The sequence below is a fragment of the Pseudoliparis swirei genome, chromosome 1 (genome assembly GCF_029220125.1).
Source record: "Pseudoliparis swirei isolate HS2019 ecotype Mariana Trench chromosome 1, NWPU_hadal_v1, whole genome shotgun sequence".
Lineage (NCBI taxonomy): Eukaryota > Metazoa > Chordata > Actinopteri > Perciformes > Liparidae > Pseudoliparis > Pseudoliparis swirei.
Window position 1 is genome coordinate 12648950 of NC_079388.1, and position 18256 is coordinate 12667205.

At 41.7% G+C, this 18256-nt stretch overlaps 4 protein-coding genes across 5 annotated transcripts in view; all 4 read right to left on the reverse strand.

The window, feature by feature from the left end:
* Nucleotides 1–6235, reverse strand: part of LOC130193914 (homeobox protein Hox-A2a) — a 35630-nt gene extending 29395 nt beyond the window's left edge. Inside the window, exon 1 of the mRNA XM_056414851.1 lies at nucleotides 6169–6235. The gene's annotated coding sequence lies outside the window, so the exon portion shown is untranslated. The remainder of the gene's footprint in view (nucleotides 1–6168) is intronic.
* hoxa5a (homeobox A5a) lies at nucleotides 483–2957 on the reverse strand. Its single transcript, XM_056414955.1, has 2 exons — nucleotides 2285–2957; nucleotides 483–1681 (listed from the first exon to the last, which is right to left on the reverse strand). The coding sequence occupies exons 1-2, from the start codon at nucleotides 2865–2867 to the stop codon at nucleotides 1431–1433; spliced, it is 834 nt and encodes a 277-aa protein (XP_056270930.1). The 5' UTR covers nucleotides 2868–2957; the 3' UTR covers nucleotides 483–1430.
* A 766-nt stretch (nucleotides 6236–7001) lies between the features above and the next one.
* LOC130192770 (homeobox protein Hox-A7-like) lies at nucleotides 7002–9707 on the reverse strand. Its single transcript, XM_056412912.1, has 2 exons — nucleotides 9270–9707; nucleotides 7002–8350 (listed from the first exon to the last, which is right to left on the reverse strand). The coding sequence occupies exons 1-2, from the start codon at nucleotides 9634–9636 to the stop codon at nucleotides 8037–8039; spliced, it is 681 nt and encodes a 226-aa protein (XP_056268887.1). The 5' UTR covers nucleotides 9637–9707; the 3' UTR covers nucleotides 7002–8036.
* Nucleotides 9708–10037: 330 nt separating this feature from the next.
* On the reverse strand, nucleotides 10038–18185 carry hoxa9a (homeobox A9a). 2 transcript variants are annotated; one of them, XM_056417011.1, is made up of 2 exons: nucleotides 14127–18185; nucleotides 10038–11235 (listed from the first exon to the last, which is right to left on the reverse strand). In XM_056417011.1, exons 1-2 carry the CDS (start codon nucleotides 14671–14673, stop codon nucleotides 11114–11116), a joined length of 669 nt encoding a protein of 222 aa, XP_056272986.1. In that variant the 5' UTR covers nucleotides 14674–18185; the 3' UTR covers nucleotides 10038–11113. The 2 variants fall into 2 exon arrangements, with proteins under 2 accessions (XP_056272986.1, XP_056272979.1); XM_056417004.1 differs by lacking the exon at nucleotides 10038–11235 and adding an exon at nucleotides 12690–13749 and having other exon boundaries at nucleotides 14127–18072.
* Between the last annotated feature and the right edge of the window lie 71 nt (nucleotides 18186–18256).

An 18256-nucleotide genomic window follows, 5' to 3' on the forward strand; every position in this document is an offset into this window, starting at 1 on the left:
CAGTGCGATTATATGTTATGTGCAATATACTGTCAACTCCCCAAAACCATAAAACTTACTTTAATGGCTACCACGTGACCGTTTATGGCCAGTGAGCCTATCTGGCCGCGCTCCGGATGATTTTTACGATCTAATTCATAGACAAAACCCCCCATTCATTAGGCACCCAAATGTCAGAGAGCTAGAATCGGCCGTAATAAAGTTTAAAGCTGTAAAACTCGAGCTGTTTCTTCGGGAATAGCCCAGGAGTCTGTGCGCAAGGGGACGCCCGGCCACTGCACCCTGTTAGTGGCCAAGGACCCCTGAGCTCCACAAAGGTGAGTACAACATGCAGCTTTCATTCAAGGACCTGTTGAATTCAAGGATTCTACTTGAAGAAACTTTAACAGTTTGGGACAGCTCATACAAGTGACTTAGATATTTTAGACCGAACTAAAAGTTCTGACCATTCAGTTTTACAAAAACGTTCACTCATTGTAATGTTGCCGTTCCAGTAGAAAGTTTATTATAATGGCCATTATCATCATCATCATCGTCATCATCATCATAATCATCATCATCATCATCATAATTATTACTATTATAGTATATTCTTGACTTCCAGTCTTTGAAAAACATTTACAAAAAGCTATCGTCACGATGGAGTTATACAAATAGGCGATGGGGTTTACTGGGGAGACCCTGCACATGGAAGTAGCTGAAAACAAAAGACAGAACACGTTTTGACTGAGATGTTGCGTTCAGGTGATCAAGTCAAACAGCAGCCGGATAAAAGACAGAAAACAAAGATGCAAGACGCGGCTATACATACAAGACTGAATCGGCACCTCTTTCCATTCATGTGTTCACAACAATAACCACACAAGGCGTACACACTCTGCTGGCTCTACTTTTGGAAGCAAGTTATCTGACAAGTTGTTACAATACATCAAACAAATAAATACATATACAGTATACATACATAGAAAACGAAGGCAAAACACAAAGGCAGCTCAACTTCAACCCTCTATTTATTGGGCTGGTATTGTTCCGAGTGCATCACACAACTTTTACTGGATTTATTTGCGGTATAGGTAGTAGCATTTCAAGATTTGACGATTTTTTATTTAATTTTTTTTCGTCTGAACAAGAAATAATTTAAACAAACATTTATTTCGTTTCTTTTTCTCCTAAATCTAGACATAACTGTACATAATGCATTTTTTTAAATCACATAAGCATTACCATGGTGGAAATAAAAAGTAAATAATATTCAGGAATATAATGGGGCGGTTGTTGAACATATACAGTGGACTTAAGTGGGGTGTCCCCTGTTCCGCACAAAGCCCGTTCACAAGTCTCTGCGCTTTATGAAATAGGAGGAGTAAGTTGATATGACAATCTTTGTTTTATTTTCATAGTGCTCGCTATCAGGGGTAGAGGAGGGAATATCAAGGCCTGTAGCCTCCCCCGCCTGCAGCCGCCATGTTCATGCTCTTCAGCTTGTTGTCCTTCTTCCACTTCATCCTGCGGTTCTGAAACCAGATTTTGATCTGTCTCTCCGAGAGGCAGAGGACATGGGCGATCTCGATCCTCCGCCTGCGGGTCAGGTACCGGTTGAAGTGGAACTCCTTCTCCAGCTCCAGGGTCTGGTAGCGGGTGTAGGCGGTCCTGGCTCTCTTCCCCTCCGGTCCTGACAAATCTTTAGTGAGGAGGCATATGAGACGATAAGATGTTAAAAGATAATAGTACATAAACTTATTTTAAACACATTTCTCGTTGTTTTTTAATGTTATATTTAAAATACGACTTTTTTGGTGTCTGAAGGAATGGCTTACAAGTTGACTATACACGTTTATGCTTAATATATCCCAAAATGATTCAATACAGCAGTAGCGATCTAAGATACACACCTTTTCAACTGCACCTTGATAAAAGGAATACACAGTAACGAGGAAGTAATATGAGTTATATTTAACATTAAAAATAGCATATAACAACGCTATAATATATTTAAACTAACTGTAATCATATATTTGCTTTTATAAAAGTATCCGTAAATGGTCTATATTGATATCATTGAAAACCATAAATACACCAAACATGTGAGAAGCGCTGATGGCGCTTTATGTCCCTTTGGAAAGTAAATATACATTATGTGTCCAAATTGTCAAATGTGTGCCTCTTTTGCTTCTACACAAAACGTCTAAATAAGATCGAAACGTGATCACACCTTTACCAAATAAGAACACAGCACCGAGTATTTAAAGTCAATACAAGATTATTAAAAATGCAAATAGTTTACCATGATTTATATGCAGTTTCCTCATCCATGGATATATCTGCGGCTGTGTGGAGTCGGTGACATTTTGAGGAGTTGTCGGTGCGCTTCCCGTAGGCTTCTCTTCCTCGAGGGGCAAAGCTTTGGACACACAGTCCCGGCTGAGCAGCAGCGTGCCTCCGTTGGAGTTCGAGCACGGGGTCGTGAGAGAGTTTTTCACAGCTCGGTGTTGAGATTGAGTCTCGGTGACTGGGGACGAGGTGGCGACCGAGGAGCACGGTAGTGGCTCAGGTGGTGGCGAAAGAGACGACGTGCCGGTGCTGTTGGAGGACTGAGCGTACCTGACCGGATCCACCGAGGGTGTTATCTCCGCCGAGTGACTCGGGGAGTAGCCCTGAGTCCGCTCGTTGCCCACAAAGTGTCCGGTACCGGTCCGTCCGACGGTTAGGTCCATCCCGTTGTAGCCATAGCCATACCGGCTGGAATGCACGGCGGTTGAGTCTCTGTATTGCTCGTTTGTCGTATCATGGTCTCCATAATTATGTAACTGGAAGTCCGCGCCATTGGGATAGCGACCGCAGAATGAGTTAACAAAATAGGAGCTCATTTGTTAACAATTCCACCGCTTGCTCGTTGTCGGTATTTGTTGTTGTTTTTATTGTTTTAGAAGAAAAATAGCAAAAACCTGTGTGCTTGATTTGTGGCTCTTATGGTTTAGCGCGTCCTATAGCACCCTTGCACAATTTATGATGAATTATGGAAATGAGTGGGACATGGACTTGATTCTCTCTTACGTAGGCACCCAAATATGGGGTACGGCGGAGTATCACGTGCTTTTGTTGACCAGTCGTAAATCCTGCTTGGTGACCTCCAGAGGTAGACTCGTGCACGTAGGAAATACTGGGTGGGATATAAAGGGGGCGCGCCTCCAAGCGCTTGTGGCGGGTGCAAACTCTGAGCCACAGCGTGGGTGTTTTGGATTGTCGTGGTGCGCCATCCTGTGGTTCAACTGCGTCACTGCCTGTCTGCGGCGGTTTGTGAGGCGTGGGCTCCACATGGGGTCATTCAGAGGTTAACGACCATTGCGGCAAAAACCAACGGGCTCCTAAACAATACAACAAGTGACATGCTGAGAGTGCAATCTCTGCGACGATAGTGTACAGAAATAATAATAATAATTCGATCAGAATGTGTTATGCATGTTATGATGGGCGATGAGTGCAAATAGTGTGTGCAGTTAATAGAATAAAAGCCCATTCAAAACAGGGCTGCGTTTTTTTTCTTCACGCTTTTTCATATTATCATAAAACAAACGAACAGCCGCTAATGTGGGAAAAGACTAATGAATAAATGTTCTGGGGAAAGATAAAAGCAAATATCACATGGTTGAATATTAACACAGAGACTGCCATTGAAGGACTGTCCTTTGTGTGTTTTATGCCACATTAAAGAATACACAACTTTGAAAAGGATATATATGAACACATGTGAAACCACGTTACTGTTTATTTGAGCTTTGTTAAAGATTCCGAACAATACGCCTTTCGGTGGTATTATGAGCATGTTACATGTAACCCGACTTTATTACGCCGTCTTTTAGAGCCGAGTCGTCACTCATAGACTCGTAAACAGTCAACATCTTATCAAATTATATTTTTAGTATGTGCACGTTTGTAATCAACACGACATCGAGAACAACATCAAACTTATTTTCTAAAAGGAGCTATAGCGTAATAATATAAAGTCAGTCTGCAATGTAAAGAAACAAAAGAAATGGCATTTGGAAATGAATTTAAAGGGGGATTATTCGAAACGATGAATGTATAGAATGAAGCCAACGTATTGAAAATATAAAATGTAAAACAGACAAAATATGCAGATGATATTTGGTATTTGGTATTTGTACTGTATACTATTTATATTTAGCATTAGGAATAGCAGTTATATAATATCAGTTCATTCACTTACACTATACGAACAAATTAAAATATAGACGTTCGACTATTTATATGTATTATTGAAATATCTTTTTTAAGCAATTGTCTAATCAGTAAATTATAAAATAAAGACGATTGATTATCAAAATTATTTTTAAAAATAGATTCACCTTTTCAGTTTTCGGTAAAAGGTTACACGCGTATAAATGAATACAATCTGAAGCTCTCTCCATGGAGAGATATTGCTGCAACTATATCACTGAAGCTCTTGCTGTAAACTGGCCTTCACTTCGACCTATATTGTCTGTTAAATGTGAGCAGGGATACAAACACATCGGCCCGCACAGAGCTGGACACAGACACGAAGCCTAAATAGAGGCATGGCGCCTCGTCCCGCGCTCTCCATTTGGTTTTCTCCTTGAGGAATTTTTATGGTACCCTCGTCTCTCCGAGGCTGTGACTTGTCCTTTGCTTCCCCCCTAATGCTATTTACCCCGAGCAGCCCCTTCACACAGCACAAGCCCATTCATGTGTTACTGACAAAAACAGTGAGATATAGATTCGTAATTCTGTTCCAGGTATGTGCGCCCTCTGCGTTGACAGAACCCCAGAAGGCACGACGTAAATACCGGGCTCCCACATCCAGTGGACCCACACTATACGAGAGGAACTATAGAGAGTGTGTTGGCTCAACATGCTCCAACAGCTGATTTATGGCTGGCCAATAGCAACAAAGTTCCCACGAAAATAATTTCTCTGAGCCAAGCCAGGGACACACCCAGCCACTAAATAAGGACACGAAGAAAGGAGATGAAAAGAGTGAGTTCGCCCTGGTGTCAAACAATGTCGGTCTGCAGCGAGGGGACGGACCATTGCTGCAGGAAGCAGGAGGGCAGTGCACTCTGCAGGCACCCTCACACACCAGCACTCGTGATTCTAAGAGTATGCAAATACAATACTATATCCTGTTACGATTATTTGTTTAACATCTTTACGCGCATTTGGAGCACGACTAAAACTAACAATGCGCATTCAAGATATTAACCATATTTGAAGGAGTACGATAAAGAATCCTTCAGAAAAAAAACACATTTCCCAACAGTCAACACAAATGGACTTAATGCGATTCAACAATATGAATATTTAGCAAAAATAAATCGGAACTAAACAAATATCTTCATACGCAGATACAATGGACATTATATATAATGCAGTTATAACGACATCAGATATATTAATTCATATTGTGATATATCAATCCTGCAAAAGTGAATGTATTTTTGCAAGCACAAATATGTAATATATTGTGTTCATATAACGTGATTGCTTGATCGACTGACAATTGATTGACAGGGACATGTGTTAAATAAATGTAATTCAAACAGTACAATAATGCATGCGGTTCTGTTCCCGTTAATGTCCTATAGATCGTTTCAGCTCATGTGAGTCAGGGAATGCTCGCACACGTAATAATAACATATGTAAAGCATTGTGCATGGACACGCAGGTAGAAATAGAGGTCGACCTGCCTGTGCAACCTGCAGCACGAGACACTGCAAGGAAAAACAGGCCGAACTGCAACCCCAGTACCCCCAGTTTCCCCACCGGAGGGCGGTAAAGAGCACATCATTTGGCCAGCATCCAACCAATAAATAGTGCAGCAGAAAGCCCATTCCCATTCAAATCCAACAACAAACAAACAATGTGAGAGAGAGCATGCATGACCAAACAGGAATATTAGAGCTCTTTTAAAATCTCTTTCGGTTGTAGTGTTACACCTGCCGTTTATAGTGAAATACAATTTAACATTCAACCAGTTCAACTGGATTTAAACCACTGGATATGTTAACATAAAACAAGCGATGGTCAATATTTAAAAGAAGCACTGATTATTAATATTAGCTTGAGTTGTTTGTCATTGCAAGTTGGTCGAAGAGCAAACAGAGAGACACGTTGCAGGTGTCTTCTTACCTTGTGAAGGTGTCTGCTTGTACACGGGGGAGGAGAGGACGCGTGCAGGTGCAGACGGGCATCGGCAGATGAAAGTATACAGTTGAGTCCCATGACGGAAACTGGGGCTCCCGGGGGTCAGTGACGCACCGGGGCTCCTTCCACTCATCCTGCCTAAACGTGTCAGTATCCTGGCAGCACGGAACCCAACCGATCCGGTCATGTTCCGAGGAAAAGGCCCTCCGCGTCGAGCCTGTCTGACCGAGAGAAAACTCCACAAAAGGTGTAAAAATATGGAAGGTCTCCGATGAGAACAGCCGCGTGGAAGCCCCGAGACCGTTAGATGAGAGGCTGCTCTATTCCGCTATTGGAAATTTGATATAAAAAGTTCATGTTCACGGCTCCGTGCCACGTGACAAGCTGCGGCCAATAGGAAGGGGAGCCGGGTCGTTAAGTTGTATTGCTATGTTGTAAATTGTCATAAACAACAACGGATTTATGACCCAGCGCTGGAGGGAGAGATGGGGAGAAAGGGGATGGGCAGAGACAGAGAAGGAAGGGGGCAGGTCACCGTCAGGCGCCATCTTACCGAGGACAGAGGGAATGCATAGTTCAACAGTAATTTCCCTTCATCTGCAGCCTGCCCCATCTCGCATCCTCATAGTTCACATTCCCCAACGTAAGTGTTTACCTAACACTCTTAACAGCAACACGTTTCCTTACAAGCAACCTAATTTGGCCACAGTCCACAGCACTTTTGGCAGCGACTTGTTATTAAGTCAGCCGCCGCGTGATAACAGATAATTATGTGGTTACACACTATTCAATTTGCAAATATTACATTCAAACAAATAGACAAGTAAACGCTATTTTATTCAATTATATTTTCATTTACAGCTTTAAGACATTCCCAGAGGTTATGTTCTTTATACTTCACATTAAAACCGTGGCCAATTAACCTAAATATGTCACAGTATTTCCCATATTAGATTAAAATAGCCTATTCATTTTACACCGAGAAAAACTAGTAACGTTATAGTAAAATTTAATGCCGTTTAAATAAATATGCATGCGTTTATTGTTGGCATAAACAAACAAGTGTGAAATTGTGAGCCTCCATATTTTCCCCTCGTAAATAGAAAAGGCAAAGAGCATTTTACATTACGCGGCTGAGACTTCCGAACATTTACCCACAAGGGTGTTCCTGTTTGTAGCAACATAAGCACGTTGGCGAGGTAGGTTGCATCATCCGAAACTAAACATAATATCTGATAATCCTGGGATGTATAAAGGGGTAAATATAGCAAAAACAGGCATATACACATTCTACGTGCACGCATATATACAAAAAATGTCCACGAACTGAAATCAAACGAAGCATCACATTTGGAGGCATTTAACAAAAATTTCTTTTTAATTAGCCTAAGGCACATTTAAGCAGACTGGCCTATTTGTTAATTTGAGAAAATACAACCGTCCGTGGAGAAGAATCACTCGAATAGGTAGAATAGATTAATGTACAGTCAATTTCAACATAAGTTGAATTCCCCATGTCAGCGTTTTAATATTAGCGTGTGAATATTAGGTAGTTTTTCGTTCAGGAATGTTGACTCAGTAGTACGATCACGTTAAATGACACGACGCATTGCATATATAAAAATATATAGTTTGGATAGTTAGGCCGTCTTGCAGAGCCTTTGAATAAGTTTTGGCTTTAAATATGAAATTCAGACCTACAGTATATTATTAAACGCTTATTACATAATGCTCTTCAGTTGTAATTCAATTCATCAGCCTCTTAGTGCATGAATGGTATAGAAACAGCTGAGATAAATCCCTAATCCCTACTAAGCAGTGTGTTTCATTAAATGCTCTGTCCGTGTCTTTCGTTACTTTGCAGCTGTGTCTGACTCCAGCTCGGAGCTGCGCGCGTCTCCCGCTTCGTCCTCTCTGGCCTCTGACACCACCTGGATATCAGCCTCCTTTGCCCCGAGGGTCGACGTCGATTCCTCCTTGTGGTCTTTTTTCCACTTCATCCTGCGGTTCTGAAACCAAATTTTGATCTGTCTCTCGGAGAGGAAGAGGACATGGGCGATCTCGATCCTCCTCCTGCGGGTCAGGTACCGGTTGAAGTGGAACTCCTTCTCCAGCTCCAGGGTCTGGTGCCGGGAGTAGGTCTGCCGCCCCCGCTTTCGATTTGGATCTGCAGGGAAGATAAGATGAGCCACGAGCGCATTTTGTTCTGCATTTATGAAAAGTGTTAGAGCATAAATCATTAGTTTTATGGTGTTGTGGTGTGTGATGTACTGACAATAAAAATGATTAAATCATGTTGAGAGCCTTTAATCTATTGGTGATTGCGCAATAAATTCTGTCTCACGTTTTTTTTAATACATCACGACACACGCTCCCTTACAGAACATACTCCTCACAGTCATATCAGAAAATTGGAAATACTCTTTTTTTCCTAAGGTTCTGTGGATCTATTTATAGCAGTCCTGCTGGGATGTTTGGCCCATGCCTCTTTTGGTACTCTGCATGCATTTCCAATTAAAAGCCAGTGATGCTCTGCGCACCAAAGGAGCCACAATTAATTAGATTACAGCCCCAACCAACACCGTCTCTCTCAAAATGTGACCAAATGCCAATGTTTCAAATGGCTTGCATTCTAAATCCACTTGACTTCTTTATGTAGCCGACAATACTGGCGCACATTGATTCAGCAATGTGTAAGAGATCAAGTTTTAGAAAATACCAGAGCCTCTGCAGTGCAGACCCAATTAGAAAGGAGCTGCAGAGTGCAAGAGAACTGATTTACCCAACAGACAGGTCTCTTTTACAACCACAAAGGGGAGAAGAGGCTAAAAGAGTAATAGGAGTGCAGAGAAAAACCCCAGCGGCAAGGTCTCTGCATGCGTACTGAACACACAGAAGCGCTGGCCAAATGAATTTATGGCTGCAGAACTCATTAGTTGCGCAATAAAAGTTTTACGATTCTTTCTGCAACACCAATGGCTTCTCGAAATTAATTGAACCACTAACAGCCTATGTAAGTATTCCAATGTTTTGTAAAAGCATTGACCTGAGGGCTTTGAAATAGCACAGAAGAGACAGTATCATACCTGATGCTCTCATCCAGGGGTACATCCGGTAATGTTTGTCCGGCGGCAAGGTAAGGGGTCCCGGCTCCGGAGGGCAGCAGCTGTCGGTGAACAGTCGGCTCTGGTCAAACAGACTGCAGTGCAGCGCATGTGTGTCCGGCCCCGGGCCATACCCCGAGGTAAACACGGGGCGGCTGTGGTACACGGCATTATTGACGCTGTAAACTCCAGACAGAGATGGCGAAAACGCAATGGCCGCAGCAGTCCGAGCCGAGGCATAGTCCTCTCCACTGGGTCCAATACTGCAAGACGCCCGCTCTACGTTAGGGAAGAGAGAACTACCCGCCGTATATTTGCTAAGAAGACCATCCACATAATAAGAACTCATATTTTTTCTCTCTGATTTGTTGGCCCAGAATCCTCAGTGTCGTTTTTACGAGGTAGCGTGATATATGATAGCAATACACCCTAGATTTACACCAAACCCCATTTTCACTCTGGACCAAAGAACTCGCCCACGTGACTCGGGCCTGACCGCTCTCACCCAATCAGCAGGCAGACATGGATATCATTATGGTGCAGGACTGCAGAGTGGGATTAACGCTTCACACACGATTACATACACACATATAAACACACACGAGAGAAATGTTCACAATCCCAGTGATCTAGAGAGAATGTAGTTTACTTAAGGTCATGTTTTTTAAAATAATATATCGACTAACATTATAAGTAACCATCTATGTAAAGTCAAAAGTCAAAAGTCAAAAGTCAAAAAAAAGAAGAAGCTATAATTATATGTTTTTATTTCATATATCTTCATGTACAGTGAACCTACTTATTATTAAAAGAAGCTGCACACATTCATAGGCTAGACTAATATACAATATTCATAACTGTAAAATAACTTCAGACAGAATGGGATTGTGTTAGTTTGTAAATTGGTTTACAAACAATACTTAAGCGTTTGATATATAAAAAGTACTTACTCTGATAAAAAATGCTACTATATTTTAATTAAATGTTACCGATCAGTATCAATTGCAAACAATTCACAATGTGTTGACACTGTTTACTTTCTAGTAGGTTGAAAAATATGGCTTTGCTTGTGTGCACTGAGGTGAGAATATCTCACAATAATGGTTATTGTATAAGTAGTTATAATAATACGTAATCCACCCTTCAAATAGTATTTTCTGCTATTACATTGTTACTTAAATGGTCCATAAAACCAATAATTAACTAAGTAAAGCATGCCTACAATAAACAATCAAATATAAAAGAACACACGGTCACTGCAATAAAAACACAAATAATGACAGAAATAATAATAATCCCAAGAATCGTAACTAACATAATAATACAACTTCAACTACTATTGATAATAATATACACTAAACTCGTTTCAAAATGTTTGATCATGGCAGCTGATTATGTTGTGGGTGTTGCAGCTTAAATCGAAAATCCCTCAGTGGAAATATCTAATATACACATAACATATATTTTAATTAGGAAATTCAAACATAAAAAAATACATTAAATGAGGAAATTCTTCATATTTAATGTTACTCCTAATAATCTTACCATCAGTTAAATTTACAAATGTACAAATAGGTGGCGTCTATAAAGCTAAAGCCTATAAAAACATCCTAAAAAGAAAAAAAACATCAAAGAGAGAGCGGCTCTGTGCGGCCGAGCGCAGTGGGCTAATCCAGCAGTCACAGTGTGGTGGAGGTTTTTATTCCTCCCTTCTGAGCCGCAGGCTGGAGAAGCAGCTTCAGTGAAAAAGGTGTGAATTTATTTTTGCTGGACTCTTAAAAAATGTTACTAGAGTGTGTTCCCCAGTGCAGGTTCATTGAGGAGTGTTAAAAAGGGAAGGCAGGTGTTGCGGAACAGTGTCGCCACCCTCTGGTGACATGGGAGAACTGCAGGATGGGGAGACAGCAGTGCGCAAGTCTTTTCTCTTTCTGCTGCAATCTGGTATATACTGCAAGAAAAATAAATGACGTTCAGAATGTATTTTTCTGTTGTTCTTTTTTTCCAGAAAATCGATAAAAAAACACCATCTAAAGACCAACCACTGCGTTTGAAGCTATCTGATGGCTTTATTGCTCCTTCTTCTTTAGGATGGGCCCAGCGAAGGCGCAGAGGGCGGAATGTTCCCAGGTAGAAACAAAGGATTGCTCCAAATGACCGTGAGTCCTGCGCGTCCCCGTCGGGGAAAGTCCAATAAAGCTGATCATTTCCGCTCGGCCTTTTGTCCAGTGCGCAGTCCCACAGAAAGAGAAGAAAAAACAAATGGGTGCCATTCTGGAAACGGCCTAATTGTGTCTGGACGGCCATAAAGCCATTAAAAGTGGAATGCCAGACAGTATAGCAGACCAGGCGTTTTATTGCACTGTCTCTGGCCGAGTCTTTGAAGTTTGTGTCCATCTGCGTCCCTAACGCGTCACAACATCCCTCCAACTGGAGTAAAGTCCGATTTACCTTCTAACTACCATAATACGTATATGTGAAGTCCTTAATAAGAACAAAATAAGCTGGTCTATCTGACAGGGCCGTGACGTAGTAGCTCATGCAGCTAGCTCGCGTTGGATTAGCTGATTCTTGTATTTTCAGTGCCATTATGCCACATATTTTCCACAACATGCAGACTTGAAGCAGCCTTACAAATGCAGAGTTCATATTTTTAAAACTAAAGTTTTTTTCAAAAACCTTTGGGAATATTTGAGGTCACATCGCGTTAGAAAAAAATAATCCTTGTGCTGTTATATTTCATAATATTTCCTATAATGACGGAGCTTTAGGATGAGCGGCCTCGTCATATCTGAGCTAGCAACACATCAGCTGCATTATTTTGGGCTGCAGCTGTTGAAGACCTCGGTGTCTTTTTGTGTTGTGTCCTCTCGACTCGCAGCGCTTTGCACCCCATAAAAGGTTATAGCGGTAATTGTCTTTTATGGCTGCATATAGCTAACAACATCCTCTGCCAAGACGCAGCTCTGTCCCCAATCCAAAACACACACAGATATGCAGCTATTGGTGTGTGTGTGTGTGCGTGCGCGCGTGTGTGTGTGTGTGTGGTGTGTTCTCTACAAATTAAAATCCTTAAGGGTTATTTCTAAAAACGTGTACAGTGTTGTTAATTTGCATACATTATGTATTTGCAATTGTTGCATTTTCCAAATATTTTGTAAATGTTCTTTATGTATTTTCGTAGTGCGTGTGTGTGTGTGTGTGTGTGTGTGTGTGTGTGTGTGTGTGTGTGTGTGTGTGTGTGTGTATCTTGAGATCTAGTTGAGGAACCTTCATATTTTCTTGTATTGCACAAAGCAGCAGCAAATACTTATTTTGTGGAGCGAGAATTGTGAGTTTAAAAGAATACAAAAATCATCTCCATGCGAGGCCAAAATGTAATAAGAATGTGCATGCATTCACAGGCAGGCCTATAATTTGTTTTATTTAATAAATAAAGTACAAATTACATTTGTCAACCAAAATTCAGACGGTCAGCAGACCGTGAGGTATTCAATAAGTAGCCTATACAGTGTTTTATTTTTTCCCTTTCTCTAACAAACAGTATGTACTTTGATAACGTTACTCCCTGAAATTCATAGTTCAGCATCTATGCAAATCTACTAATCCGCAATTGAAAAAAAATAGTATTATTGTAGGTAGTTGAAAGACATAGGTAGTCAACCGTCTGGTGTGATATAGCTTACATGTTACATCTTTTAATTTAGTGTTTTAGCATTTTCAAGAGGTTTATGAGGTGTATGAACCTATACTTCAAAATGCCATCAGTCTGTTTTGTACGGGTCCAATGTTAGATTCAAACTCATGGTCATCAGTCATATTCTATATAGCAGTAAAAGAGAAACAACAGCCAAATTAATACATTTTTACAAACTATGCGCTCAGGTGACTCTGAGATAGACAACAAATATAACTACAAACAAGAGCACACTGAAACATCCATTCACAAACAAGCACAGGGACCAGGCCAACTAATACACTGAAACGAGGTATTAATAAAATCAACATGAGAAAAGAACAAATACAAAACGAGTGTGCACCGTAAAAATTGTGCAATATAAAGGTAGTCGCATCAAACTGAAACCCAACATGCTTTTGTTTACAAGACGAACAATCCTAAAAGCTTCTGTTATACAGAACAATAAGACAATGAGTTTAAAAACAAGGTCCAGCAGGGTTAAGAGCTTCCACACACAAAGCTCGCTAAATATCTTTATGGTTCAGTCGCTCTCTTTCGGGGCGCCCTCTTTATTAAACTTCTTCATCTTCATCCTGCGATTCTGGAACCAGATTTTAACTTGTCTCTCGGTGAGGTTTAACTGCCTCGCCACCTCGTACCTACGGTCCCTGGTCAGGTAGGTGCTAAAGAGGAACTCTTTCTCCAGCTCCAGGATCTGGTGCTTGGTGTACGGACAGCGTTTTTTTCTCGTGGCACTCGCGTGGAGCCAGTTGGCCACTGGGTTATCTGGAAAGAGTGGGTGCGACATTGGTGTGAGGGGCCGGTGCCGAGTGACCAAATGCAAAAAACAAACATCACTCATAATTTGGCTCAGACCCTGCCCAAAAAAAGTATCCCTCTGATCAGAAGAAAATGGCCACACGTGTAACCACAGCTATATGTCCCAATAAAACCTACCCTCGTTCTCGTAGCTCACGTTCACTTTAAGCTGCACAATGTTATCTAATATAGCAATGGGAGCTGGGCCATTAACAGTCCCCATAAGGAAATGGCACGTTCAGAATGGCATCTGTTCAGACGCGCACCCCATCACGCACCCCAGTCCTCACCGCTGTATGCGGTGCAAATAGACTATACACATTGAGGGGTCTGCAGCGACTTACTTGGATCAAGGCCCGGTTTCTCTTCACCTTCCCCGCTCGTGTCCCCTCCTTGGCCGGACTGTGCGTCCTTTTCTACCGGGGATGCCGTCGCTACCGTCCCGTTGGCGTAATCAGAGAGCAGCAGCGCTGTATGGGAGCCGGGCAGCGCGCCGTCAACTCGCGTCCCTAAACCCTCCGGTTTGATTCCGTAGTGATGTGTCGTCGGTAATCCGGCCATGGGCAGGGAACCGGACATCGGCTCCAGCAGCCATGACTGATAACGGCCGTCTGTATCTGCACCCACCGGGCCTTGAGGATGCCCATAATGGTGATACACAGAAGAAACGGCGCCTGGGAACTGAGCCGGGACGTGACTCCACGACGGTCCGAACACCGGAGGTTTGGACGGGAAGGTGCAGGTTCCGAGCTCGCTGTGGTCGCTAATGGAGGTGGGATGCCTGGAGTGCTGCAGCCCAGGACCGGGGGGGTATCTCGGCAAAGAGAGCTCCTCGCTCTCGGGCAGAATAAGGGAATCGACGTAGTAACTCAATGTTCCAGATGTCGACATGGCAAAAAATATATAGGTTCACATGTACGCAGTCATACAACAGATTCATGCAAAAAGTAAAACGCGCACACACACCACACACACATTACACACGCAGTAAACCCAGCCTCACAAAATAACAATGTGGAGAAATCAAGTAGCAACTTGGCCCCACGGAGAACTACAGTGGGCTAGGAACAGGGAGACAGGCTGCAATGCCATTGGGTAGCAGACACACGTGACCATAAAGGCTGAACAATAAAGGATAAATCAATCCCTTTGGTCATTAAATACTCACCCGTTTTCCTATAACAATCTCTAGTATTAAAGGTAAGAATTATCAGGATATTATTTAGATGTGTTATCTGTGAGACAAAACATTCCAATATCTGAATGAAATTAGTATTTTACATCTTAGCCAACTGCTGCCGTTGAAATGCCCTTTAATTATCCAAAACGATGCAGTGGGTTTTTGGAGGCCCTATTTTACGAGGTTCTTTATAGGACACGTAAGCACCATTGCTGCTCACCGAAACACATTGTAACCACCACTGTATTAAAGAAACGTAGCAGATCGAATCTGAAACAAAGCCATGCATTTCATATGACCACGAGACAAATCACATTGTTGTAATGTTCTCTTTTGGCATCTTCTAACCTCCGTTTATTTATACTTTTTTTAGCTTCACAAATTAAACAATTGTACAGACTAAAGCACTAAAACATATGCGGGTCATATCTAACAACAGAGGGCTACATCTGTTATTTTCAGTTTCTTCACATCTATAAAAGATAGTTTGTTTGTGGGCCTATGCTGCTTAAAACATATGAGCAGACTACGTATCTGGTCTGATAAAATAGCCGTATTTCGTGATTTAGCTTTTAGATGAGCCTCACGGCTCTGTTGGGGAAACAGCTCCAATATCTTAATAATCTACATGACAGTTTATTTAAAGTTTTAGAACATAATGCAGGACTTTGCACATTTATCATAGTCGGAAAAATAAATCAATAAGCATGATTATTTCTTTAAAATGGGGATGATTTTATTTTTTTCAAAGGTAATCAAATTAACCAAAAGTAAATGAAGTCTTTATTTGTGTTCGTTGCAGTTCCAAACCAGCATATTATGGGTTAATCTATAATTACTGTGTAAAACCACAGGCCTAAAATAACAAATGAAATAACATTTACTTGACAGCTTATGACTCCATATTATTAAACATGAAACATTAGTACTGTTTCAAAATTGTTACAACATGGAACATAAAATATAGTATACCATGAATTAAAATGACAAGCTAAAACCGAATAAATCTAGAGAAAATGTAATATTGACCCACCGAATTGACTCGTGATACCCTGATATGATATATTTTCCAAATCAATGTATCATATTCTAATAGTTAACCCATCGTTTAATGCGTTATATTCACACCGCCGGTATCACTCGTATCGGCCTATACGTCGCCATCATCCCCGCCAGCGACAAATTAACTGTAATGCTGCTCGCAGCCAGTGCCTCGGTGTAACGTTACACTTAAATAGAACTAAAAATATGCGTAATGTGGTGCTTGTGGTTTTCTCCTTGTAAAATGAAATGGTGCGAGCAGGGGCGAACACCAGGAGACACCAGCACACTTAAAACATGGGGACCAGAGATTGAGATTCTAAAATGCTAACATATATATGAAATGTCATTAATTAATAGTAACTACATCTCCCGCAAGAAGCATTCACATTCAAATAATTAAATAAATGCATATTCACTTTGTATTTGTTGAAAATCAATATGTCAACTGGCCCATGCAGTGAGAAAAAAATATTCCATCACAATTTATTTATTTTTTCAATGGTATGTATATTTAAGAGATGCAATAATAACGCAATCTAAATGTGAATGTATTCTACGAAATGCATAAGCGTCTGCAATATCATAAACCTAACTCTACATTTGCAGATCACGTGCACAAACAGCAACCTTGAGTTACACATTACGCTGCGGGTTTTAATTATCACCAGCAAATAAACCAAGGGCTTGGCCAACACCCACAAGGCCACAGGCGGTACCACACGCACGGATACTCTCCACTCGGTTATACTATTGCATTTAGAAGAGACGCAAAGGCAAGCTGTCCACAATGTGCATTCTCGTTGCAAGCTATCACCTCAATGGTAGTTGTACTTTATTTGGCCAGCAGAGATCAAACAAGCCGAGGGGGGAAAGGAGCGGCTGCCCGCCTATTTGTGCACTAAAAGTTAGAATAGACAAACACCTTTAGAGGAGGAAAAGACGCCACTTTGCCAATGGCTCTCAGGCTGTAAACCTAAATCAGGGTGTTTTTTCCCCCAGCTTACCGCAGGGGCTATTCACTTCTTTTGCCTCTGGAGATAACAGCCTGTCTGGCGGATCTAAATATCGCCATAAAGCCCTTGCCTTTCTTTTGTCTAAGACACCATTGCGCAGCGGAAGCATCCGGTCTCATTGCCCACGGAGGTCGCTGTTGCCCAATTCACCTTCCCCTTCCCCTCCACTGCAGTGGTCGTAACCGAGGCCTTGTCTGGCGTGTCTGCGTCACTACTACTCAAGGAAAACACTCACGTCTTAACCCTTAATCCCAAATCCACGACGCATACTGCAACGTTGCTTTGATCACGTTTAGATTCAACACACATTCCCGCGTGGGATTATTTAAACGACGAAATACAGAGATGTCCAAAGAATACATGACAGCACACAGGTTGAGAATATAGCCGACACAATAGCCGGCCAACATTTCTCGGTTAACAAGCCATGAGGTTGAGAACATGCTTACAAAAAAATACATCTCCACATTTTTCATCAAATCCCATCATCTGTGTGTCCCCGATTTGCTTCCCTTTTGGTTTGGATGTGTGGGACTGGGGCAATTAAGACAGTTTCATGTTGCAGAGTTAGAAATGGACCCCAACAACATGAAACTACCTAAACCACTCGACAGTCGATCCGGGCCTCAAGTGAAACACAATCAGCCAACTCGTAATGCGCCGTGGTCATCAGGCTCGTCATCAAGTGTCCAATAGTCGTCTGCATTGAGAAAGTAAACATCTGCGTTGTACACACGTAGCCGGTGCAACAATTGGCGCAAAAAACATAGACACATTTACAATGATAAATGGACTTACCCGATCCTCGGAATACAAATCCTATATTCCAAAACTAAATCAGAAGGAAATGTTTTATATCCACAGTGTATAGTACAGTTCGTATTTCTAGCTAAGAGGCAGGCCTCCTCCTCTCCGTCTGGAAGACTCTCCCACGACTGAAGCTGCTCTAGAGGAGAGGGAGAAACCTCATATAGCAGCAGTCATAAAACTCTACAATAGCCGGCTGGGCATGCAGCTAGACGGCTTATAGCCTAATATCTTAATTATTTCCGATGGCCATATACATTAGCCTCAAGAACATGTGTGAGCCTGTTCACGAAATAAAACAGTTGAGTCTCCAGCAATGGAGCTCATATTATTTTGGATTTCAACCAATCATTTTGTTGTGATTCTGCAGAATATACACTTTGACAGAATAAATACAATCCCATGGTACAAATATACAAGCAGCTACTCC